The following is a 19,062-nucleotide window of genomic DNA, read 5'->3' as shown; positions in this document are numbered from 1 at the left end:
ATTGATCCCCTAATAGTTGGCAGGTTATGTGCTGGGTACTAAGGACACAAAAATGAAGGGATTTGTAGACTTTCAGAAGAGACGTCAATAAAGAACTATACTCTCTTAGTGAGAAATGTGTTAGTCATTGTATCCAAATCCTGTGGGAGCCCTGTGTGAGGAGTGGGAAAGGCTTCACAGAGGAGGGGCACAGTGAACAGAAGCTTCTGGGTAAAAGGAGCTGAGAATGACAGTCCAGGCAGAGGAAACAACAGGCAAGGAAAAGGAGCCTGACAGCACATGGGGGTGACAAGGCATGGGTCTTGGGGGGTAGAGAGGAAGCCACAAAATTGGTTGATGCCGGCCCAGGAGGGCCTTTGGGCCACGCTGAGGAATGGGGGCCTTGTGCTCCTGGCACTGAAGATGCCCTGGAATTATCAGAGTTGGCGAATGATGTGACCAGATCCGTGTTTGGAAAGGCCAGCCTTGGAGAGTGGGGAGAGAGCACTGGAGTGAGGAGAGGTTGGTGCCAGGAAGATCAAAGTAAGAGACTTGTCATCATATCAGGATTTGAAATGCATCAGTAATAATGTTTCTAGGAACATTTTCACAGCTGTGCTCACATGGATGTGCTGAGATGTGTACACAAAGATGTTCATTGCAGTGTTGTTTATAATAGAAAGAGACTAGAAATAACCTATATGTCCACCAGTAGGGGACTGTTTTGCTAATGCAACACCCATGGCAACCAAATATCTTGTGAATGAATGAGACAGTTCTGTGTGTGCTGATGTGGGACGGTCTCTGGGAGCTGTTGTGCAGTGGAAAAGCAAGGGACTGAACGGTGTGTAGACAGTGTTGTCATTTTATCATTTGTTTAAAAAAAAATACCAGGAGATACACACACACACATACACACATACACACACACACACACACACACACACACCCTGGGAGGCAAGATAGTGTGTCAGTTAAGAGTCCTGGCACTGGAAACAGATGGTCTGAATTAAAATTGTGACTCCATTTACTAACTGTGCACTTGGCATTCTGGTCATCTTTAAATGTGGATAAATAATAAGCACACTTTGTAGGGTTGTTGTGAATATTTAAGTAAGTTGATACTTTAAGAGTGCTTAGAACACTGCCTGGCACATAATAAGTGATTAATAAATGTTCTGAATGATAATTCAGTTATTAGTACTTATTACGTATGTGAAACATTTCTGGAAGAATACACTTGGATCTGTTAACATGGGTTACCTCCAGGGAGGAGGCCTGTTCTTTATATTCTTATACTGCTTGAAGCAGAGAAATTTTAAATCATTTTAGTCTTTATTAAAATAGAAAAACCGTTGCTGAAGTCCAGACAAGAAATGAGGCGTCTCTGGCGTCAGGCAGTTCTGGCAGGGGAGGTGGCGGTCCACGTTTGGGAGATGTTCCAGGGTGGACTCTGCAGAGCTGAGGTGCAGGGTGATGGCAGCTCCCCTCGGAGTCTGGGAGCTGGGGTGGGGGGCCACCGAGGCAGGGAAAAGAGGGCTTGAGGGGAGAGAAGGAAACGCCATAGTATTAGTTGTTCTGAAAATTCAGTATTTTATAGGTGCAGAAGTTATCTGTCTTCCTGGAAGAAAAGGGGAAAAAATACACCCGGCGTCACCCCCCCACACCTGTAGCTTTCTGAATTGTAGCTGACTTTTCTCGTTTTCAGCTGCTTGCCAGTTTCCCCTAGCAACTGCATTTTGCTAAGGAGGTTTTTTTGAGTGCTAGAAAGCAACTAAGAATAAAACAGGAACTTGAAAGTGTTTAATATATGTTTCTTACTGCACACGCCTAAGAAGCTGTAATTAATGTTGTTAGTGGATTATAATGACAATCGGCTGACCTTGACCTAATATTCTGTCGTTCAAGCGAGACAGCGATGACCCTGACTCACAGGGCGCGGGGGCAGGCTGGGTTTTTTCCTCCCTCTCAGTAGTGATGGACTGTAGACTTTGTCCCCTGCCTCTGCACCGTGCAGCTTTCGTTTTTGTAGGATGGCCAGGTGAGGCCAGCTCTAGTCTGGGCCTATGGCAGAGAAGCTGAGGGCTCCACTAAGGAGACAGGTTTTATAGGAGACTCTTTCCACCCAAGTATCACCTGATTCACCTGTCTCTACTCCTCTGGAAGGAAATAGATGTTGAGCCCCAGGGACTGCGGGGAAAGCCCGGGTCTGGGGTGGAGGAGTGAGGACAGCAGCAGCCTTCCCCTGTCTGCCTGGAAGACTAGAATTAAGAAGAGCTACCGGTGACATTTTCGGGGTTCTTGATGGAACCCCATCAAGTTGCTTTCAAAATGGGGTTCCAGTCCAGAGTTTCCGAATGTGTTTGGCAAACTCTCCCAGTTTTAAGCAAGGGCTCCCTATTCAAAGAATTCATTGACCTCCTGTCATGGAAAGTGACTCAGGAGCTCTGTCCCCGACCCCCAAGGATGGGGAAGTTGGGGCTAATCTCAACACACAAAGGGAAAGTGTCTCTTCTGAGTTCCCAGGCCCCTAAGAAGACATCCTCTGTGCTTGTGGCACCGGGAATATTGCCATTATCCTGTTACTTGCAGGTGTGGTTTGCTGTTCCCATTTCTCACAGACAGCTTCTGCTTTCTTACAAAAAGGGTTTAACTCTTCCGCTAACCAAGGCTTCTGAATGAAGCATCTTGTGATGAAGTATGTTTTTGCTAAACTCATATTAATGTTGGTGAAATCTTCATAAGACATGCTTATTTATCAAGGGTTATGTGCTTTTGTCATAAATATGCCATGGTTTAGTGACATCATCAATAGCTCCACTGGGGGAAATAGAAAATTCTCATTGATTTTGTGTAATGGACCACTTTTATGGTGAAAATGGAAAACATCTTCAAGTAGTTTTAGTAATGCCAGATTTATTGCCTGGATGTTCCCTGTCTTCAGTGAACACAAACAGAAAGCATATTATTTTTCTAGTGGCCCAGATTAGTCACAGCTTCTTTTTGCCTATTGTTTTTTTACAAACTGCTTTTATAGTGATAGGGATTTTCTTGTTTAAGGAGCCTAGGACACACCAAACTCCAGCTCTCCAAACTGAGTCCCTTCCCTCTCTCTCATCCGCACCTCCCCCTGAAAATTAAAGCATGGCTCTAAAATTACAGCCAAGCCCACCTTTATCTCTCATCTTCTCTTCTTCTGGTTCTTCCACATTGTGACACTGACAAGACAGAGTCTTTCTCAGGTGCTTTTGGGGGACAGACAGTCCCCCGTTCACAGTGCTGCTGTTTGGTAAACATAGTTGTATGTGTTTGCTATTCTTTAACGACATGAAGATTTTTTTGTTACTAAAACTTTTTTTTTTTTTTGCGGTACATGGGCCTCTCACTGTTGTGGCCTCTCCCGTTGCGGAGCACAGGCTCCGGACCTGCAGGCTCAGCGGCCATGGCTCACGGGCCCAGCCGCTCCGTGGCATGTGGGATCTTCCCGGACCAGGGCACGAACCCACGTCCCCTTCATCGGCAGGCGGACTCCCAACCACTGCGCCACCAGGGAAGCCCTAAAACTTTTAATGGCCTCTAATGTTTGCATGACGCCCTACAGCACACAGCATCGCGGGATGATGAATGCCATGTTTTTGAGCACTGACAGCCCCAGGAGATACAGAAATAGTATGAAAAGTATATTTTGATTTTAAAAATTAAATTATTGGTCATCTGGTTTTTTTAAAGGTCTATGATAATTTTCAAAGTATTAAAACTGCTCTGGGAGTCAAAATACTAGCTACCACGCCCGTGTTTCTGCTTTCTTTTCGTGGCGGTGGTGTGTCTTGTGGTTTGGTTTTGAGGCAGGAGGCGACCTGGCCGCGTCGGCTGCACCCGGTGGCCCCGGCGGCTCCTTGGTTTTCGGGACAGATGGCCCGTGTCCGCAGCCGGCCCTGAAGCCTCGTGTCCTTCCACAGGCCCGTTCATCAGCGTGGTCCTGTCCAAGCTGGAGAACATGCTGGAGAACTCTCTGCACGTGAATCTGCTGCTCATCGGCATCATCACGCAGCTGGCCAGCTACCCGCAGCCCCTCCTGCGCTCCTTCCTGCTCAACACCAACATGGTCTTCCAGCCCAGCGTGCGCTCCCTCTACCAGGTACCGCCCCGCCCCGCCCCGTTCTCATCCATTTGCTCTCCTGCCCCTTCTGTTACCTGTTATGCTGGTTGTGTTGATTTGTCTAGACAAACTGCGAAGCTTTAGAAGCTTCGTTTGGTTTGACGTTTCGAGAGGGTCCTCCCCAGAACACCCAGGCAGTTAAAACCCTGCGGCGGGGCCTCTGCCTGACAGATGTCCTGATGCAGGGTGGAAGTCTGTGCTGAGGCGGTAGCGTCATTAGTGCTGCTTTTGACAGGTCCTCGCATCTGTGAAGAACAAGATCGAGCAGTTCGCCTCTGGGGAGAGAGACTTCCCCAGCCTCCTCATCCAAGCCCAGCAGTACCTGCTCTTCCGCGTGGACCTGTCCGACCCGAGCCCTGAGGCACCCACCAAAGGTCAGCCGCTCTTCCCTTTCCCCAGCTTCCCGACGTGGAGTCACAGGTGCTGCCTCAGCTCCTGGACCCTAAAAGCATCTCAATAGATTTCCATTTTTAAGCAGCAGGGAAGAGCCTCCCCTGAGCGTCCTTAAACCCAAAGCAAAGTCTACCCTGCCCGCACCCGGCCTGGTCCCAGTTTGGAGGGTCTAGCGGGGCACTTGCGTTCCTAACCGAGTAGTGCAGGGCAGGAGTGATGTGGGGACTGCCGCTAGAATAAATAACTTAGCACGTGTGGGCCAGAAGGGAGCGGTATGTGCACACCCTGAGCCGTGTTTTGGCCGGTCCTACCCTGAGGAGGGCATCCGTTCTCTTTATTATGTTTTCAGATACTCTCGGGCCCCAAATGAATGTGCTTTAGGCTCTGGAAGGTAAAACCCACTCCCTTGGAGCAGTAAGAAGCAGTAAAGTTTAGGCACCCCTTAGCCCTCCTGAGCGCGCCTTCCATCGGCTCAGGAGGCCTGGCCAAGTGGGCGTGGGGCGTGGGGTGGCGGCCGACCGGAGCCTGAGGACCCTGCCGGCGGCCAGGCCTGGGGACGGGGCTGCCTGGCCTCGGGTGGGCTCTGCTGGCGCAGGTTTGACGCCAGTTGTCTCCTGAGCTGTGGCCTCAGCCTTGGTGAGAGGGCAAGCCAGGGAACAGCCCACATTGCGCTGGCTTTTGCTCATCTCCCCTGGACGAGCCAGGCTTCTTTGTGGCAGGTGAACAGTGGAGAGAGCAGGGCTCTTGGTCCGGGGCTAAAGCATGTGATCGGAAACACGATTTGGAGTGAGAGGCAGAAGTGTAACTCGGGGCAGTGTTAAACCTTTGAGGGAAGCTGAAAAAACCCCAGCCCTGTGAAGGCATGACCTTGCCTCTGTGTAGCTGTTTGATCTCGGTCACTTGGCCTCACTGGGCCTCGTGCTCCTCGACTTTTTTTTTTTTTTTTTTTTTTGCGGTACACGGGCCTCTCACTGTTGTGGCCTCTCCCATTGCGGAGCACAGGCTGCGGACGCGCAGGTTCAGAGGCCATGGCTCACGGGCCCAGCCGCTCCGCGGCATGTGGGATCTTCCTGGACTGGGGCACAAACCCGCGTCCCCTGCATTGGCAGGCAGACTCTCAACCACTGCGCCACCCGGGAAGCCTTTTTTTTTTTAATTTTTAATTTTATTTATTTATTTTTGGCTGCATTGGGTCTTCACTGCTGTGTGTAGACTTTCTCTAGTTGCATCGAGCAGGGGCTACCCTTCGTTGCGGTGTGCGGGCTTCTCATTCAGTGGCTTCTCTTGTCGCAGAGCACGGGCTCTAGGTGCGTGGGCTTCAGTAGCTGTGGCACGCGAGCTCAGTAGTTGTGGTGCACAGGCTTAGTTGCTCCGTGGCATGTGGGATCTTCCCGGACCAGGGCTCGAACCCGTGTCCCCTGCATTGGCAGGCGGATTCTTAACCACTGTGCCACCAGGGAAGTCTCTCCTCGACTCTTAAGTGAAGGGTTTGTCTTCCATCTCTCGAGTCCTTTCTGGCTGTAGGACTCAGGGTGTGAAGGGCATTAGGACACCGCAAGGCACACTTTGAAAGAAAGGGGGGCCCTGTGCCACTGGTGAAATGAGGGGCAGCTTCTAGCCTTGGCCCTGGATGAGAGCAGGTGGGCCATCTCTGGAGGGGAGGAGTGCCCACGTCTGTGGGAAGGTGGCCTGCAGGCCCCACGTGGCGTCTCCTAGCCCCGTGTACAGTCGGCCTGTTGGCTTGTCCCTTCTGAGCAGGGGGCACGCTGTGTGACTCACCCTGGGAGAGACGGTGCCTCAGCTAGCTTTTGCGCGTAACAGACCACCACAAAAGCTCAGGGGCTCAAGACAAAGCCATCATGTGTGCTCATGAGTCTGTGTGGTTGCCCGGGTGATCTGCTGGCCCGGGCGGGCATGGCTGATGCTGGCAGGACTCGCTCGGGGGCTGCCGTCAGCGGGCGGCTGGGCATCTGGGATGGCCCGGCTCACGGGGGTGGCTGCTGGCTGTGGTGATGGGGGTCTGCGTTTCTCGTCATCCAGAAGGTTAGCCCTGGCTTGGCGGCTTCATGGCTGTAGGGTTGCAAGAGTGAGAGCGTGAGCACACGCAGTCTCTTGAGGCACCAGCTTGGGACTCCACCGGGTCGATTCTGCTGTATTCTGTTGGCCAAGCCACTGGTCAGCCCAGGTGCAGGAGTGAAGCAGACCCCCCACCTCTTGATGGGAAGAGCTGCAAGGGATTATGGCAGTTCTTGCAGTCTTCCAGACAGAAGGTGACTTGCGTTCCCCACACTGCACTCTGGGCTTGGTCTTCACTTGTATCTTGCAGTTTGTAAAGTGCTTTCCCCGACAGTTTTACTTTTCAAACAGCACTGTGCAATGGGCAAGACAGGTACTGTTAGCTTCATTTTCATAGAAGGAAGCTGAAGTTAGAGGCCCGGGTGGTCAGCCAGGATCACTGAGCTCGGGTGCCTACACACCCTGACCAGCCTCCTTGACCTGCACGCTCCAGGTGAGCATGCCTTGTGCTCTGTCCTGGCCTCAGACTGATGGTGGCAGCTGCCAGATACGTGCCCAGGGGGGTCTTGTTCCCACTGCGTAAGGTGGTCAATTAGGCAGCTGTGGCGGGTGATTCCCAAGGTCTGTGACTCTCAGGGGACATTGACTTGTAGGAAGCTACTCTCAGGATCGAAGACTTCTGTTTGATGGAATTTTTCAGATTAACCTCCTAACTTCGTTCGGGTTAGCAAAGTGACACCCTCCCCTCAACTTCAAAAATCTCTCAACTCACAGAATGACGAAGGTCTCCGTCCCCTTGTACAAAGCTGAAGCCTTGCGTGTGATGTGATTGCCTATAAATGAGATGAATCTGGGAGCCCTATTCTCACCGGGACACAGAGCAATGAGTGACTAGAATCCTGTAAGAGGCCACATACTGGGGTGTCCACGTCCGTGCGCTGTGTGCCTTGTCTGATGCCGCTGACAGGGAGGTGAGGGGGAACGGATTTCTCTCCTAACTTCTCAAGTGTTCCCAGTAGTATCTTGAAAACCCTTTGTTGTGGCTTTTCAGACCCAGGGCAACGTTTCAGGAAACCACTCCCAGTTCTGACGTTTACTTATATTTCCCTCCTCCCTGCCTCTGCTCCGGGCGCTGCAGCCGTGCCCTGGGCCCTTTTACGATGGACGCCCGCAGCCCGAGCTGCTCCGTCACGCAGGCCCTGGTGAAACCAGCCTAACGCTTCCAAAAGAAGGAGAAGTCCGCGTGGACTTTCTGTGCTCCTGTCACATTGTCACTCTTGACACTATTGGTCTCTGAGGCTCAGCTACTTGCCAGTCTTTTCATTTTCCCCTCAAACCACAGAGGTGGTATTTTCTAGTATTTAGCTGTATTCAGAGTCCTTTCACTGATCTCTAATTCTAGAAGGGGACCAGGTAGGTATTATCTCCTTCTTGTGGAAAAGGAAACTGAGACGTTATATGATTAGCCAGTTGCCAGGTAGGGACCATAACTCGGGTCTCCTTGTTTTTGAGTTGAGTCTGACTCACGGAAGGGCCAGTCCCACGCTGACGGGACAGAACCACCGCCAGGACTTCCCTGCTGGCCCTCCGTCTCCCTCCCTGGGCGCCCGCCTGCCTTCATTAGCCAAGACAGTGTTGATTCTTAGATTCAAGCTAGGTAAATGAGCCTAAGCGATGACGCTTTTTAAATTCCTGGATCGAGCTGGATAAATGATCCACAAAAGCCCTTCTGGGGGAAAAGAGGAGTGAATTTGAAAGAGGAAGACGGAGATGAGGAAATGAACCAGCTCCAGTAAGATCAGGTATAGGGAGGACCTGACGTTGGTCGGTCCCTTCCCTCGTTCATTCAGCAAACGTTTATTAGCTTCTTCTGTGGATGAGGAAGCGTGTTAGGGGCCATGAGGGACATGTCGTTTAGGGGCTCAGCTCTCAGAAACCTGGAAGTCTGGTTGAGGAGAAAGAGCATAAACAGCGACGCAAGTCTGAAGGGCACTGCAAGCCCCAGTTGGTAAATAAAATGAGTGGGAGGCTAGAGCAGGGGATCACTTCCAGGGCAGGAAACGGGAGTGGTCTGTAAAGTCAGTGACGGCTGAATTGACGGTGGTGTGATGGCTGACACTTACCAAGAGGTCCTTGTGTACATCATACCTATTGACTCACTTAATCCTTACAGCCATGAGATTTTGACAGATGAGGACATTAAACACAGAGAGGTAAAGCAACTTGCCTGGTGTCGCTCAGCCAGTAAGTGGCAGAGTCTAAGCCTGGTGAGGTTTAGGTGTGCAGACACGGGCAAGGGAATGCCAGGTGGGGGAACCAGCACGAGCAGTGTGGCTCTGGGGCTGGTGCCCGGAGTGTCCCATCCCCCGCGGCATCAGCCCAGCTTCCTCAGTGAGCCTCGCCGGGCCCTTTGGAGAGCCGGGTGCCGCAGTGCTGGAGGGCTGGGGTGGAGGTACTCAGGCGTGGTCCCCCAAGCGTGGCAGTGTGCTCAGGGAGGTCAACACTTTCGTCCTCATTCTGTTGTCAAGACATATTGTGAGTTTCTGCTGAAAGGTAGCAGCAGATTCTCAACAACTTCTCCAGTTCTTTATGGCATGAACTGTGATAAGCTTTAATCTAAAAGGATATTTGAAGCAGTAAAGCGGAAGTTTTTTTTTTTTTAACACTAACGACGATAGTAGTGAGATGTGGAAAGTACTATAAATGTCAAGAATTTTTAGTACCACAGTTACGCGACACTCTGAGAAGAGTGTTGAAAAATGGGACTGAATTCTAAAAAGCAGCCAAAATAATGAAGAGCTTGAATATAATGATTTATAAGGAGTAATGAGTCTGTTTGAGTCGGGGGCAGAAGGCGGCATAAATAATTCCTGTCAATGTGAAGGCCGGAGAGCTTCAGGAATTAAATAGTTGGGAAAGTTGAACCATTTTAATTGGTAAAACTGATTTGATATGAAAATGCAAATCACTTGGGTATGTTGAAGTTTGGTTCATATCATCTTAGACCTACATTTTTGAAACTGAAATCGAAACTCCTGGAAACCTTCCTTGAATGGAAGGTCCAAGCCACTTGCTGCCACGAGCTGCCCACGGTGGCGGGAAGTTCCCAGTCTGGTCTTATCAGCACCCAGCTTCCTCTCCGTTATTTCCAGCCTTTAAAAGCCTTCTTCCATTCTATTCTCCACAAAGGCTGGAAGTCCTGGCCAGAAGGGGCTGGGGATCAGCAGGGAGCCCAGGAGGCCGGAGCCCGGGCTGCAGACGGCAGGGCGTGGCATGTGTAACCCAGGTGGCCTCCGGCAGCTCTGCCGGGTGGTCAGGGCTCAGCTGGCAAAGGGCGGACGGTCACCCCGACCCTGGGAGGCCCCTAAATAACCGTCGCAGTGACCCGTGTCCTCACTTGGTTGACGCGGCCGCAGGACGTGCCTTTTTCCTTCTCCCCCCTCGCCAGGCCCTGGGCGGGGAGGGTTCTTGATAAACCTATATTCTTGCCACAGTTTCTACATGAAGGCCCTCCTACAGGATTTGGGATCAAACTCTCATGTCACATGCCCAGTGCTGGAGCTGATCTGGGCAGATCCGTGTGTCTCAGAGTGGTGTGAGGGGGGGACTGGGGGCCGTGCCTTGAGACTCCAGTCAGAGCGGGAGCTGAACCCGCACGAGACACTCCACTCCACACCCCCACAACACACACACTTCATTTAAGGGGTGGGCGGGAAGGGCTCTGGGGAATCACCATGGCTGTCTTCCTTCTAGTTTCAGATCCCGTTCAGGACGCCTCCAGGACAGGGAGCGGCCGGAGTTTTCTGGATGGCCCCCCACGAGTGCTTCAGCCCTTCCTGACAAACAGAGCCAAGGTGGCCGGGGTGCCCCCCAGCCTGCCCCCGCCCGTGCGGGACACCATGCTGGCGGCCGCCCTCTTCCCCGAGTTCCTGAAGGAACTGGCTGCCTTGGCCCAGGAACACTCCATTCTCTGCTGCAAGATCCTGGGCGACTCGGATGACAGCTACTGTTAGCTTTTTTTTTCAAATAGAGGTTCTTGTTTTTTTAAGGTTTTAGTGCCGTGACTGAACGTTAAATGCAAAGCTGCTTACAGACACCTCTACTTTGAGACTTCCTGACGATACTTGATACGTGGGGGAGGGGGGTTTTCTGTGCGCCTCCTCTCCCCAGCCGGATCTTCCCACCTTGTACCCCCTAGAATCTAAGTCTTGGCTCAGTTTTTCCTCCTCAGAGTTCTTGGTCCTTATTCTCCCATCCCTCGGAGTCACTCAGCTTGCAGCTTAGATCACACCCAGCGAACACCGGGAGGCAGTGATTTCTGGAGGTGCCCACCTCAGAAGGCCCTTTAACAGCACGTAAGAACGCACACCTGCCCCTGTGGCCTTCTGCGTCGTGGCTTCCGTCTTCTTATTGAGAAGAATAAAGATGGAGCCCTTCTTGCCTCCGTCACACAAGCACACAGCATCCGTCCCTTTGCATTTTACTTCCAAGACTTGTATTCCGCCCAACACGTGTTGCCTTACAGCGCAGGCAAATCCACTGGTCTCAGCTCTCTGCCTGGGAAGTCAGATGTAGTTGGAGAGAATTTGGAATGCAGGGAAACGTTCTTGTTGCTCGAGAGCTTTCTTTGCTCAGTATATCACTACCTAAACACTGAAAATAGCCTTACTTTAGTAAGATTTGCACAAGATGAACTATGCCTATGCAAAATGTTACTTTGGCTTTTAGGACTTTGATCGGTGTGAACAAAGCGTGGTATATGCTTATGTAAGAAGACAGCCATCATTATTTTTTTAAGTGTTTTATGAACAACAAACTGGTTCATCTGTGACACTGTCTCATAGTGGGTTTTTTTGGAGGGGTATGGTGTGGGGGAAAGGATAAAAGTAAACTAAATACAATCTGTACAAACCTTGGTAATTATTTTAAAATCTGTTTGCTTTTTCTAATATGTTGCACTTTGTAGAGAAACAGGAACTGTACAGCCACTTAGGGAACCAGGATGCAAAGGCAAACAGGTCGCGGGGAGCCCCGCCAAGCCAAGTGCCTGCTGGGGCCTCACTCCACACAGAAACGCTGCCTTCTGAGTCATGGGGTTCATCACAAGGCCCCACCGTGATTGATGTATTAGTGCCTCTCTGCTCTGCAGCCTGCTCTGCCAGGTGTAATTATACTTAGAGCCATGGTCTTCCTACCACAGAGAGAGGGGCAAACACACAAAATAATTGTGGGCTAAAAAAGCACGAGACAATAGACGACTGATATTCATGGATATTAGATTCCACTCTCCTGTACTGTGGGCAGGTGAGAAGCACATAAGCAGGGTGACCGCCCCCCGCCCCCACACACACACCCGGTTTGGAAGGAAGTTGGAAGCCCCGGGTCTCTGTTCTTTCTGTGGGCATCTTGCTGAGCCCCGGGGGTGGTCACAGGGCTGGTGGTGGTGCCTCAGGAGCACTGGTTTGGTTTTAATCAATCAGGCCCTAGTACAGGAAGGGCGTGGAGGAGAGAAGCACATCTGAGACGCTGCAGAGCCGAGGCTGCCTTTTGTGTTTCAGGGATCTTGAAGCGAGTGAGCCAGTCCTGGAATGAAGCCTCAGGAGCTCTGGCTGGGGCTGGGTGGCTCTCAGGAGTCCCGCTTCGCGGTGCTTGCAAGTCTAGGCAAGGAACCAGATAGTGATTCGTTGTACATTTCTGACTTCAAACTTGTCTGTCTTGAAAGATGGTTTGCCCGGCTGCGGTGCAGCAGCCAGAATGTGCGAGGCCCAGCGGACTGGCCTGCTCCTGGCTTCCCGACATCCACTTGCACTTGCGTAAGTGTCTCTACTGGAAAAGTCAGTGGCTCAGAGATGGAGAGAAAGGAACAGAAGATGAGTTTCAGCTGTAATGTATTATCCTCCAACTTTGCTTTGCACAAGTATGTATCTTCCAGTTTGGACTCACCAGGTATATAGGAAGCTAAAGTCACGTCTGAGAGCCGTATTCTTCAGCTTTCTGGTCTGATTTCCACGTCTCTCCATTATCTGGTGATGGTGTCGATTCTTCTCCTTGAGTCCATGTTGCTCTATTATAGAAAACCACAGTCCCCTTTGTGGAAGGCATCTTCTGGGAAAGAGTATTTTTTTAAGTAGGTACTTATTAAAAAAAGGAGATTTGCTTTAAAGGAGGACAGAGATGACCGGTGTGGGGTGAGAGGCAGGAAAATTAACTAACTAACTCCCATGGTGGGGTGCTGGTAGCAAACCCACATGACAACCCAACCTATTTGGAGGTGGACGCTGGTTCCGGTTTCTGAAACCACTGCAGCCCTCCACCAGAGTACTGAGTCCAGCGTTTCTCAAAATGAAGTCAGAAAATGGGCCTGGAAATATATTCTAGGGAACTGGTGAACCCATGCAGTTGAGGGGAACAGCCAGGTGGGTTAGGTTAAGGATGGTTTGGGGGTGGTGTGGACATGTGAGAGGGAACACAGCAGAAACCGGAAGCTAAAATAGGAGAAGAACAAATCCTGGGGGGTTTGGAGGAATGAACATTGATCTAGGCAGATAGGAAGATACTGAACAGCAGGGGGTGGCGATGGGAATTCCTTGATGGGAAAAGTCTCGGTAATGAAGTAGAATGTTCTAGTCATAAATAGGTGACACCCTTAGAAATCTCTTTTGCGATGAGTTTGGGGAAGGATTTTGAACGATACTTGGCATGCTTTAAAATGTGCCAGTGCGTGGATGCCTTTGTATGCGACAGGCCCCCAGGACTCACTGGACACGGGCTTTGGTGCAGCCCCTGAGGTTGGCGTCGCTGTGTCGAGCTTGGTGGCCCCGGGCAGCGGAGGTGAGTCACGGGTTCCTGGAGCACATCCTTCACCTTGATTCATAACTCAGAGTCTGATGTCAAGTTCTAGGTAGAGTGGATTTTGTGCTTCAAAATATAGGAGAGCACTGGGATACTTAAAACTGATTTTTGGAAGTGGCCAAATGTTTAAAAATGTTTGTTTTTAAAATTTCAAAGCGATTCCAGGTCGAGTTTAGCCTAAAATACAGTTTTATGAAGTGAATTACAGATTCCCAGACATGAAATGGGAATGCTGGAGTAACCAATCAGAGATGTGGTTTTATTAGTAGGTACTTCCTTTCCTTCCCTGGTATTTAGAGGAATTGTGACATGGTCCCCACTTGACTTAGTAAAATACTTTGACGAGCTGGGGTTGGAATCGATGCCTCTGTCACGTGTAGGGAGGATGCATTCACTTCTTCCGCGGGTCCTCAGGGGTACCTTTTCCTCATCAAGTGGCTTTTACTTAGGTCTGATGCAGTTGTTGATTTTCAGTCCATTAAGACATCCTGGCTCCAGGATGTTGTCAGGAGAGCATCCTCTTATGAGTAGAATCTAGAGACAGGATACGTGACTGTTCAGGTTACCTGTTCATTTTGGGCAGCCCATGGTACTCGGGGTTGAAAGTCATTTTTGATGTCTCGGAATCAGCCTGGTTGCCAGGGTCAGTGTGGGTGGGTTTCCAGCTGTGTTCAGAGGTTTGGGGTTGTGGGTAGGCTGCCCGTTCTGAACGTGGGTCAGTGTGCCTGGGCTGCTCTCCTTGGGAAGTGCGGCCCTGGCGGGGGTGGGACGTGTCACCGGTGTGACGGTGAATGTCTGCAGCGCACACCCAGCTCTCACGCAGGGATGGGTCAATGTAATTGCTAACTACCAGCCGTGTATTTACTGAAATGGCTGGCACCCTTGGCCATTTTTATGAAACACTTTATTGCGGGACAGCTATTACTGCATGTGCTACTTCGAGTCACTGGCCAGGCCGGGGTAATTCGTGGCTCCCCTCACGTCCCAGCCAGCTTTGGGGTATTAGCTCTTCCTGAACAGCAGCCCTCTGTAGCTGAGGCCACAACGCTTTAAGTCGTTAAGAAGATATTCTCGGCCCCTTCTCGCTTCAGCCATCAGACTGTAAATCACACAACACTCATTCTCCATCAGATAACAGCTTAAGACAGAACACTGTCAAACCGGTTTATACTCCATTTCTTAAATCACATCACGGAGGAAACATTTTAAGAAAATGGAGTTGACTTTTTTTTTCCTTTTTGAATGATCGTCATAAACTAACGCTTTAGAAAGAGCTCTCAAAAGACTGAGCATTGTTTTCGGGATAATTTTGCCTCAGTAAATCCTCTCTATGTTCAGGCGTTTATTAGGCCATTACTTGTTTTGGAGGACAGATCTTCCTGGCAGCTCATGAACTGGATAAACGGGGGCTTCAGTGAAAGGTTTTTGTTGAGGCTTTGTAGGGACCAGAGGGACAGGGGCAAAGTTCTTTGGCCTCTGCACTTGGAATCCTAAGACAGGGGCCGATTTTAGCTGGGAACGCCCCTCCCTGTCTGTCATCACTGTGAAGTTTGTTCCTGTCACCCACACAAGGGACAAGGTCGCCAGTAGGGTGTGCCCGCATGCGTCCCATACATATCTCAGGCATCTTTGGGGAGCCTTGGATTTACTGTGTGCTTTCCGAACCTGACAAGGGTTATGGCAGCTCTTAGGCCAGATTGTGCATTTCACGGAGCTGAGGCTGCAGAAGTCTGTGCTTCTTAGGGCAGCAGCTGACTTTTTACTGGGACAAGTCTAGAAAAGGCCCACCTGTAACGAGGTACCATTTTGCCCTGCAGATATTTTAAAAGAGATTATTTGGTGTTGACAATATTACTTAAATGATTTTTGCTAAGACGTCTGACGAAGGGAGACAACAAGAGAGGATTTCAATCAGCGGTTTCCATCTCACCATCGAGGGTCCGCTCTGTTCACAAATAATCCACAAATGCAATTTGTCTAAAATCTACTGAAGAGGCGTGACAGCCATTTCCATGCTGCTTTTGGTGGTGGGTAAAATAACATGGCCTTTCATATAGAGCTAGTCGTTTTTTTCAAATAGTCCTATGTGGAATCCTTGAAATTATGTGGCTAAATTCAATAGACCTGAAAAATACAATATGGATTGTGGGTCCTGGCCGTAAGCTATATATTGAACTAACCAACCAACGCAAAGCTCTAGGAGAGTGTTTACTTGAAAACAATTCATAGCCTTCTTCCAGATTAGCCATAATTACCAAAAAGAAGGGATGGAGGGAGCTCAGCTAAAAACACCCTTAACTTGGTATAAATAATGACACGTTTTTTCCCCTGGGTTGTCTACATCTTAAAAGATGGGAACAGAAGTTCACCTTGATGCATAAGCCTGGACAGAGTCAAGAGCTCCTTCCTAGACCCAGAGTTTAAAAGCCTAGCGGATGGCAGCAGCCACCCCTCATACAGAGGGACTCCCACAACAGGTTGTCCATTAATTTTGCTTTATAAACTTAATGAACTTTTGCTAAAAACGGATCCCGTGCCAGGTAGCATGCCGAGTGCTGCGGCTGCCACCCCTCCCCTCCCCCCAGAACCAGCCGATCAACCAACCTCCTCCTCAAGCCACAGGGCACCCGGGGGAGCCAGTCTTCCAGCACGTTGCCCTCCCAGCCTCCAGGTGTGCGGGCTCCAGTGACAGATGGCACTGGCTTCACCTGTGGTGCCAACTCATACATCTCAATGAGATTTCCCCCTGAATAGCAAACAGAGAACCAGACTAAACTCACAATCACGCAAAAATGTATTTAAAATTGTATTTCACTGAAGCCCAGTTACAAGTAGAGCCATACTTTGTGAATTTCTTAGGGTGTTAGATAAACATGTATTTTGAATATCTAGTCAGGTTCCAGGTAAGATATCTGAGCCGTGCTTTGGTATGTTTTTTTCTTTCTATGAGCAGTTACAACAACACAATCTCATTTTTAGGATTTCAGAAGTGGGCCTTCAAGACAACAGGCAATTGTCAGAGCTGGATGAGTTAGCATTGTAAAGATCCAGTGCTTTTTTGTGTGTTGAGGTAACTGGTTTATAACATTACATGTTTCACGTGTATAACATTATATTTTGACTTCTCCATACACTACAGTGTATTCACCATCAAAGGCTGAGTTTCTGTCTGCCACCACATAGTTGACCCCCTTTACCCACTTCGCCCTCCCTCTACCTCCGACCCCAGCAATGGCATTTTTCTCCCGAAATGATCAGTCCATAAGACGGTTTACATATGACGTGATATTGTTGGTAAATGGCCTTCATCTGGCTGTCCCCGCCCCTCCCAGACCCCACTTAAGTAAGCCCTTGATTTAAAATTGTCTGGAAAGATCGTCCAGTGCTTTCTGTAAGGGTTGATGACCAAGAAGCCAGACCTCTGGTGAAAATGGAGTTTGTAAAACAAAACTGAATCTTATCATTTCTTACAAAATCATGATCCCGCCAGATTCCAGACTCAGGAGCCACGGGGTGGGGGGTGGGAACTGGCTCTGCCTTTCTCTCTCGAAAAGAGGTTTTATGAAAATGTTTTACTGTCAGGCCCAGGAGTTTTCAGTACTGCAGCGGGATGCGCGAGGGGCACGCGGTTTCCTGGGTGATGTAACGTACCGTATTCTCTTAACACTTCTAAGTCACTCATTTTTAAAAAAGTTAGTTTTTTAAAAAACCTTACCTCTTCATGCTTGTCTGAAATAAGCCAGATGACTGGTCCCTGCTTTTCTGGCTGGGAAGAGGGGCAGTCCTCTCTTTACTCCTACTTAGGGAAGTCCTGAGCGATCGTCTGCAACCAGGAACCATGAGCTGCTAAGTTGGTGACTCTTCTCCGGGTCCCCAGCTACCACTGGAGCACCGTTCATGACGGAAGTGTTTGTGCTCTTCTTAGTACAAGAGAGAATTCAGTGTAAAATCAGGGCCTCCAATGATTTTCTTTTATGTCACAGTTTATTTGACATGCGCTTTTAAAAAACAGCACTTGCAAAACTGGTCTTTAGTGTTGTGAGTCAGAGGGAACAAAGGCGTGCAGTGAACAAAGGGGTGCCCCAGTGTGACAGAGAAATAGTATTATTGCCACGAGAACAGGGGTGAGGGCAACGCAGCCTCCATGGACTACTGTTAACTGTACCACAGTTACCATTAAAGGTCAAGATTTTGATTGACTAGCTTACCATCTTATTCTTTCCAGGCAAAACAAATCAGTTTAATGTTATAGCTTTTTTTTCGCCTTTTAAAACTTTTCGGTCTGAGGGTGGGGAGGGGGGTTTGTCCACTGCACAATCTTCGACGTGTAAGTTAATTTTTTATGTGATGTTTCAGTATAAATTTTATTCATTAAATTTATTTGAAAACTTCTGTTGTCTTTTTTTACCAAAAAAATAAATAAATCATTTATTCTCAGACCTCTGCCTTCTGGGATCCCTGGGCATTGAATGGGCAATATCACTTTTACTCAGTGGATGGGAGAATACATTCCTGGTACTAAGACTAATGAGAGCGCCGCAAACAAAATACTGCATCCAGATCACGGCCTCTCTTCATCATTGCTAATCCCCAGCACCTGGAACAACGCCCGGCCCTTAGCACGTGCTTAAAAATATTTGTTGAGGGACCTGCGGAATGAAACGTTTTCCTAGGGTGGTGACAGTATCTGAAACAGCATGTGGCACTGAGCTCGGCGTCACTGCGCACTAGGACGTGCTGTTTCTCACCACTGCTGCACCTCCCCCGGAAGCGTGTGATGTCGATGAAGCAACGGCGCCAGGCCTGGTCTGCGTGGAGGTTGCACCTCAAGGCACAGCAGGCGGGGCGTCTGGCTGGGGCCTAGGACGTCAGCGCACAGGCTCCAGCCCGGCCGTGGCAGGGGGACCCGAACCCGTCACGACGACAGCTGCCTCTCCAGCACCTCCTTTATCACCGTTGGATCTGCTCGGCCAAGAGTCGCTCTTCGGACCAACCCGATCAGTTTGTTTATGGCCCTGGGGTTTCCCTTCTTTACATCCGTGACCTTTAAAGACAGATTATTTTAGAGGAGAAAATAGAGGCTCTCGCCTAAAAATCTTAAATCAAGTTTACGTTTATGGAAACTTAAATTCAGTTTCTTTTTTCTGTATTAGATATAGAATGAGAAAAGGAAACAGGGGAGGCGGTGACCTTCGGAGGAGGTTTCTGGGCTCCTGGCAAAGGAGGTGTCTGCTACCCCGCCTCCTGATTCTAAGGGAGTGAGGAGGACTGTGACGTGTCACAGCTGAGAAGCCGGTGCACGGGACCCGGGTGCCGGATTGTGAGGCCCCTGACCCTGCGGGGGCTCAGCGGGCTCTCCTCCCCTGACTCCCTGCCAAGAAGCTCGTTCGCTAGAAGACAAAGCCACGAGATGGCAACGCTCCCCGAGCTTCTGGTGGGGGAGTGCCTGGCTGGCAGGCTGGAAGGGCCGGGGCAGGGGGCGCTGAGTGCCTGTCAAACAGCCACCGCGTCAGGGCCACCCGCCCGACCTCCTGCTTCTGATCGGCAACAGCGTCTGCGAGTATCTGCGCAGTGCTGCACTCTGAGTCTGAAACTAAAAGTGTGTCTTTATCAGTCACTCCAGATGAGGCTGGAAGATGGAGATTGCCGAGACCCTGCACAAG

General features: G+C 49.9%; 2 protein-coding genes across 21 annotated transcripts in view; one reads left to right on the top strand and one right to left on the bottom strand.

Moving 5' to 3' along the window:
- FHIP1A (FHF complex subunit HOOK interacting protein 1A) overlaps positions 1 to 17,787 on the top strand; it is a 277,537-nt gene extending 259,750 nt beyond the window's left edge. For 16 of the 17 annotated variants that reach the window (XM_073805502.1, XM_073805510.1, XM_073805511.1 and 13 more), the window contains 3 exons: positions 3,939 to 4,117; positions 4,374 to 4,512; positions 10,301 to 11,378. In XM_073805502.1, coding sequence (XP_073661603.1) covers positions 3,939 to 4,117; positions 4,374 to 4,512; positions 10,301 to 10,560 — 578 coding nt within the window. In that variant the 3' untranslated portion in view covers positions 10,561 to 11,378. Of the gene's footprint in view, positions 1 to 3,938; positions 4,118 to 4,373; positions 4,513 to 10,300; positions 11,379 to 12,269 lie in introns of those variants that run through there. The other variant, XM_073805506.1, reaches the window with a different exon arrangement.
- Positions 16,176 to 19,062, bottom strand: part of GATB (glutamyl-tRNA amidotransferase subunit B) — a 77,059-nt gene continuing 74,172 nt past the window's right edge. For 3 of the 4 annotated variants that reach the window (XM_004315290.4, XM_073805512.1, XM_033857293.2), the window contains one exon: positions 16,176 to 18,443. In XM_004315290.4, coding sequence (XP_004315338.2) covers positions 18,315 to 18,443 — 129 coding nt within the window. In that variant the 3' untranslated portion in view covers positions 16,176 to 18,314. The remainder of the gene's footprint in view (positions 18,444 to 19,062) is intronic. The other variant, XR_012332139.1, reaches the window with a different exon arrangement.

This window comes from Tursiops truncatus, chromosome 5 (assembly GCF_011762595.2).
Source record: "Tursiops truncatus isolate mTurTru1 chromosome 5, mTurTru1.mat.Y, whole genome shotgun sequence".
NCBI lineage: Eukaryota > Metazoa > Chordata > Mammalia > Artiodactyla > Delphinidae > Tursiops > Tursiops truncatus.
Note: the sequence above shows the minus strand (reverse complement) of the source record. Positions and strands in the feature narration are given on the sequence as shown.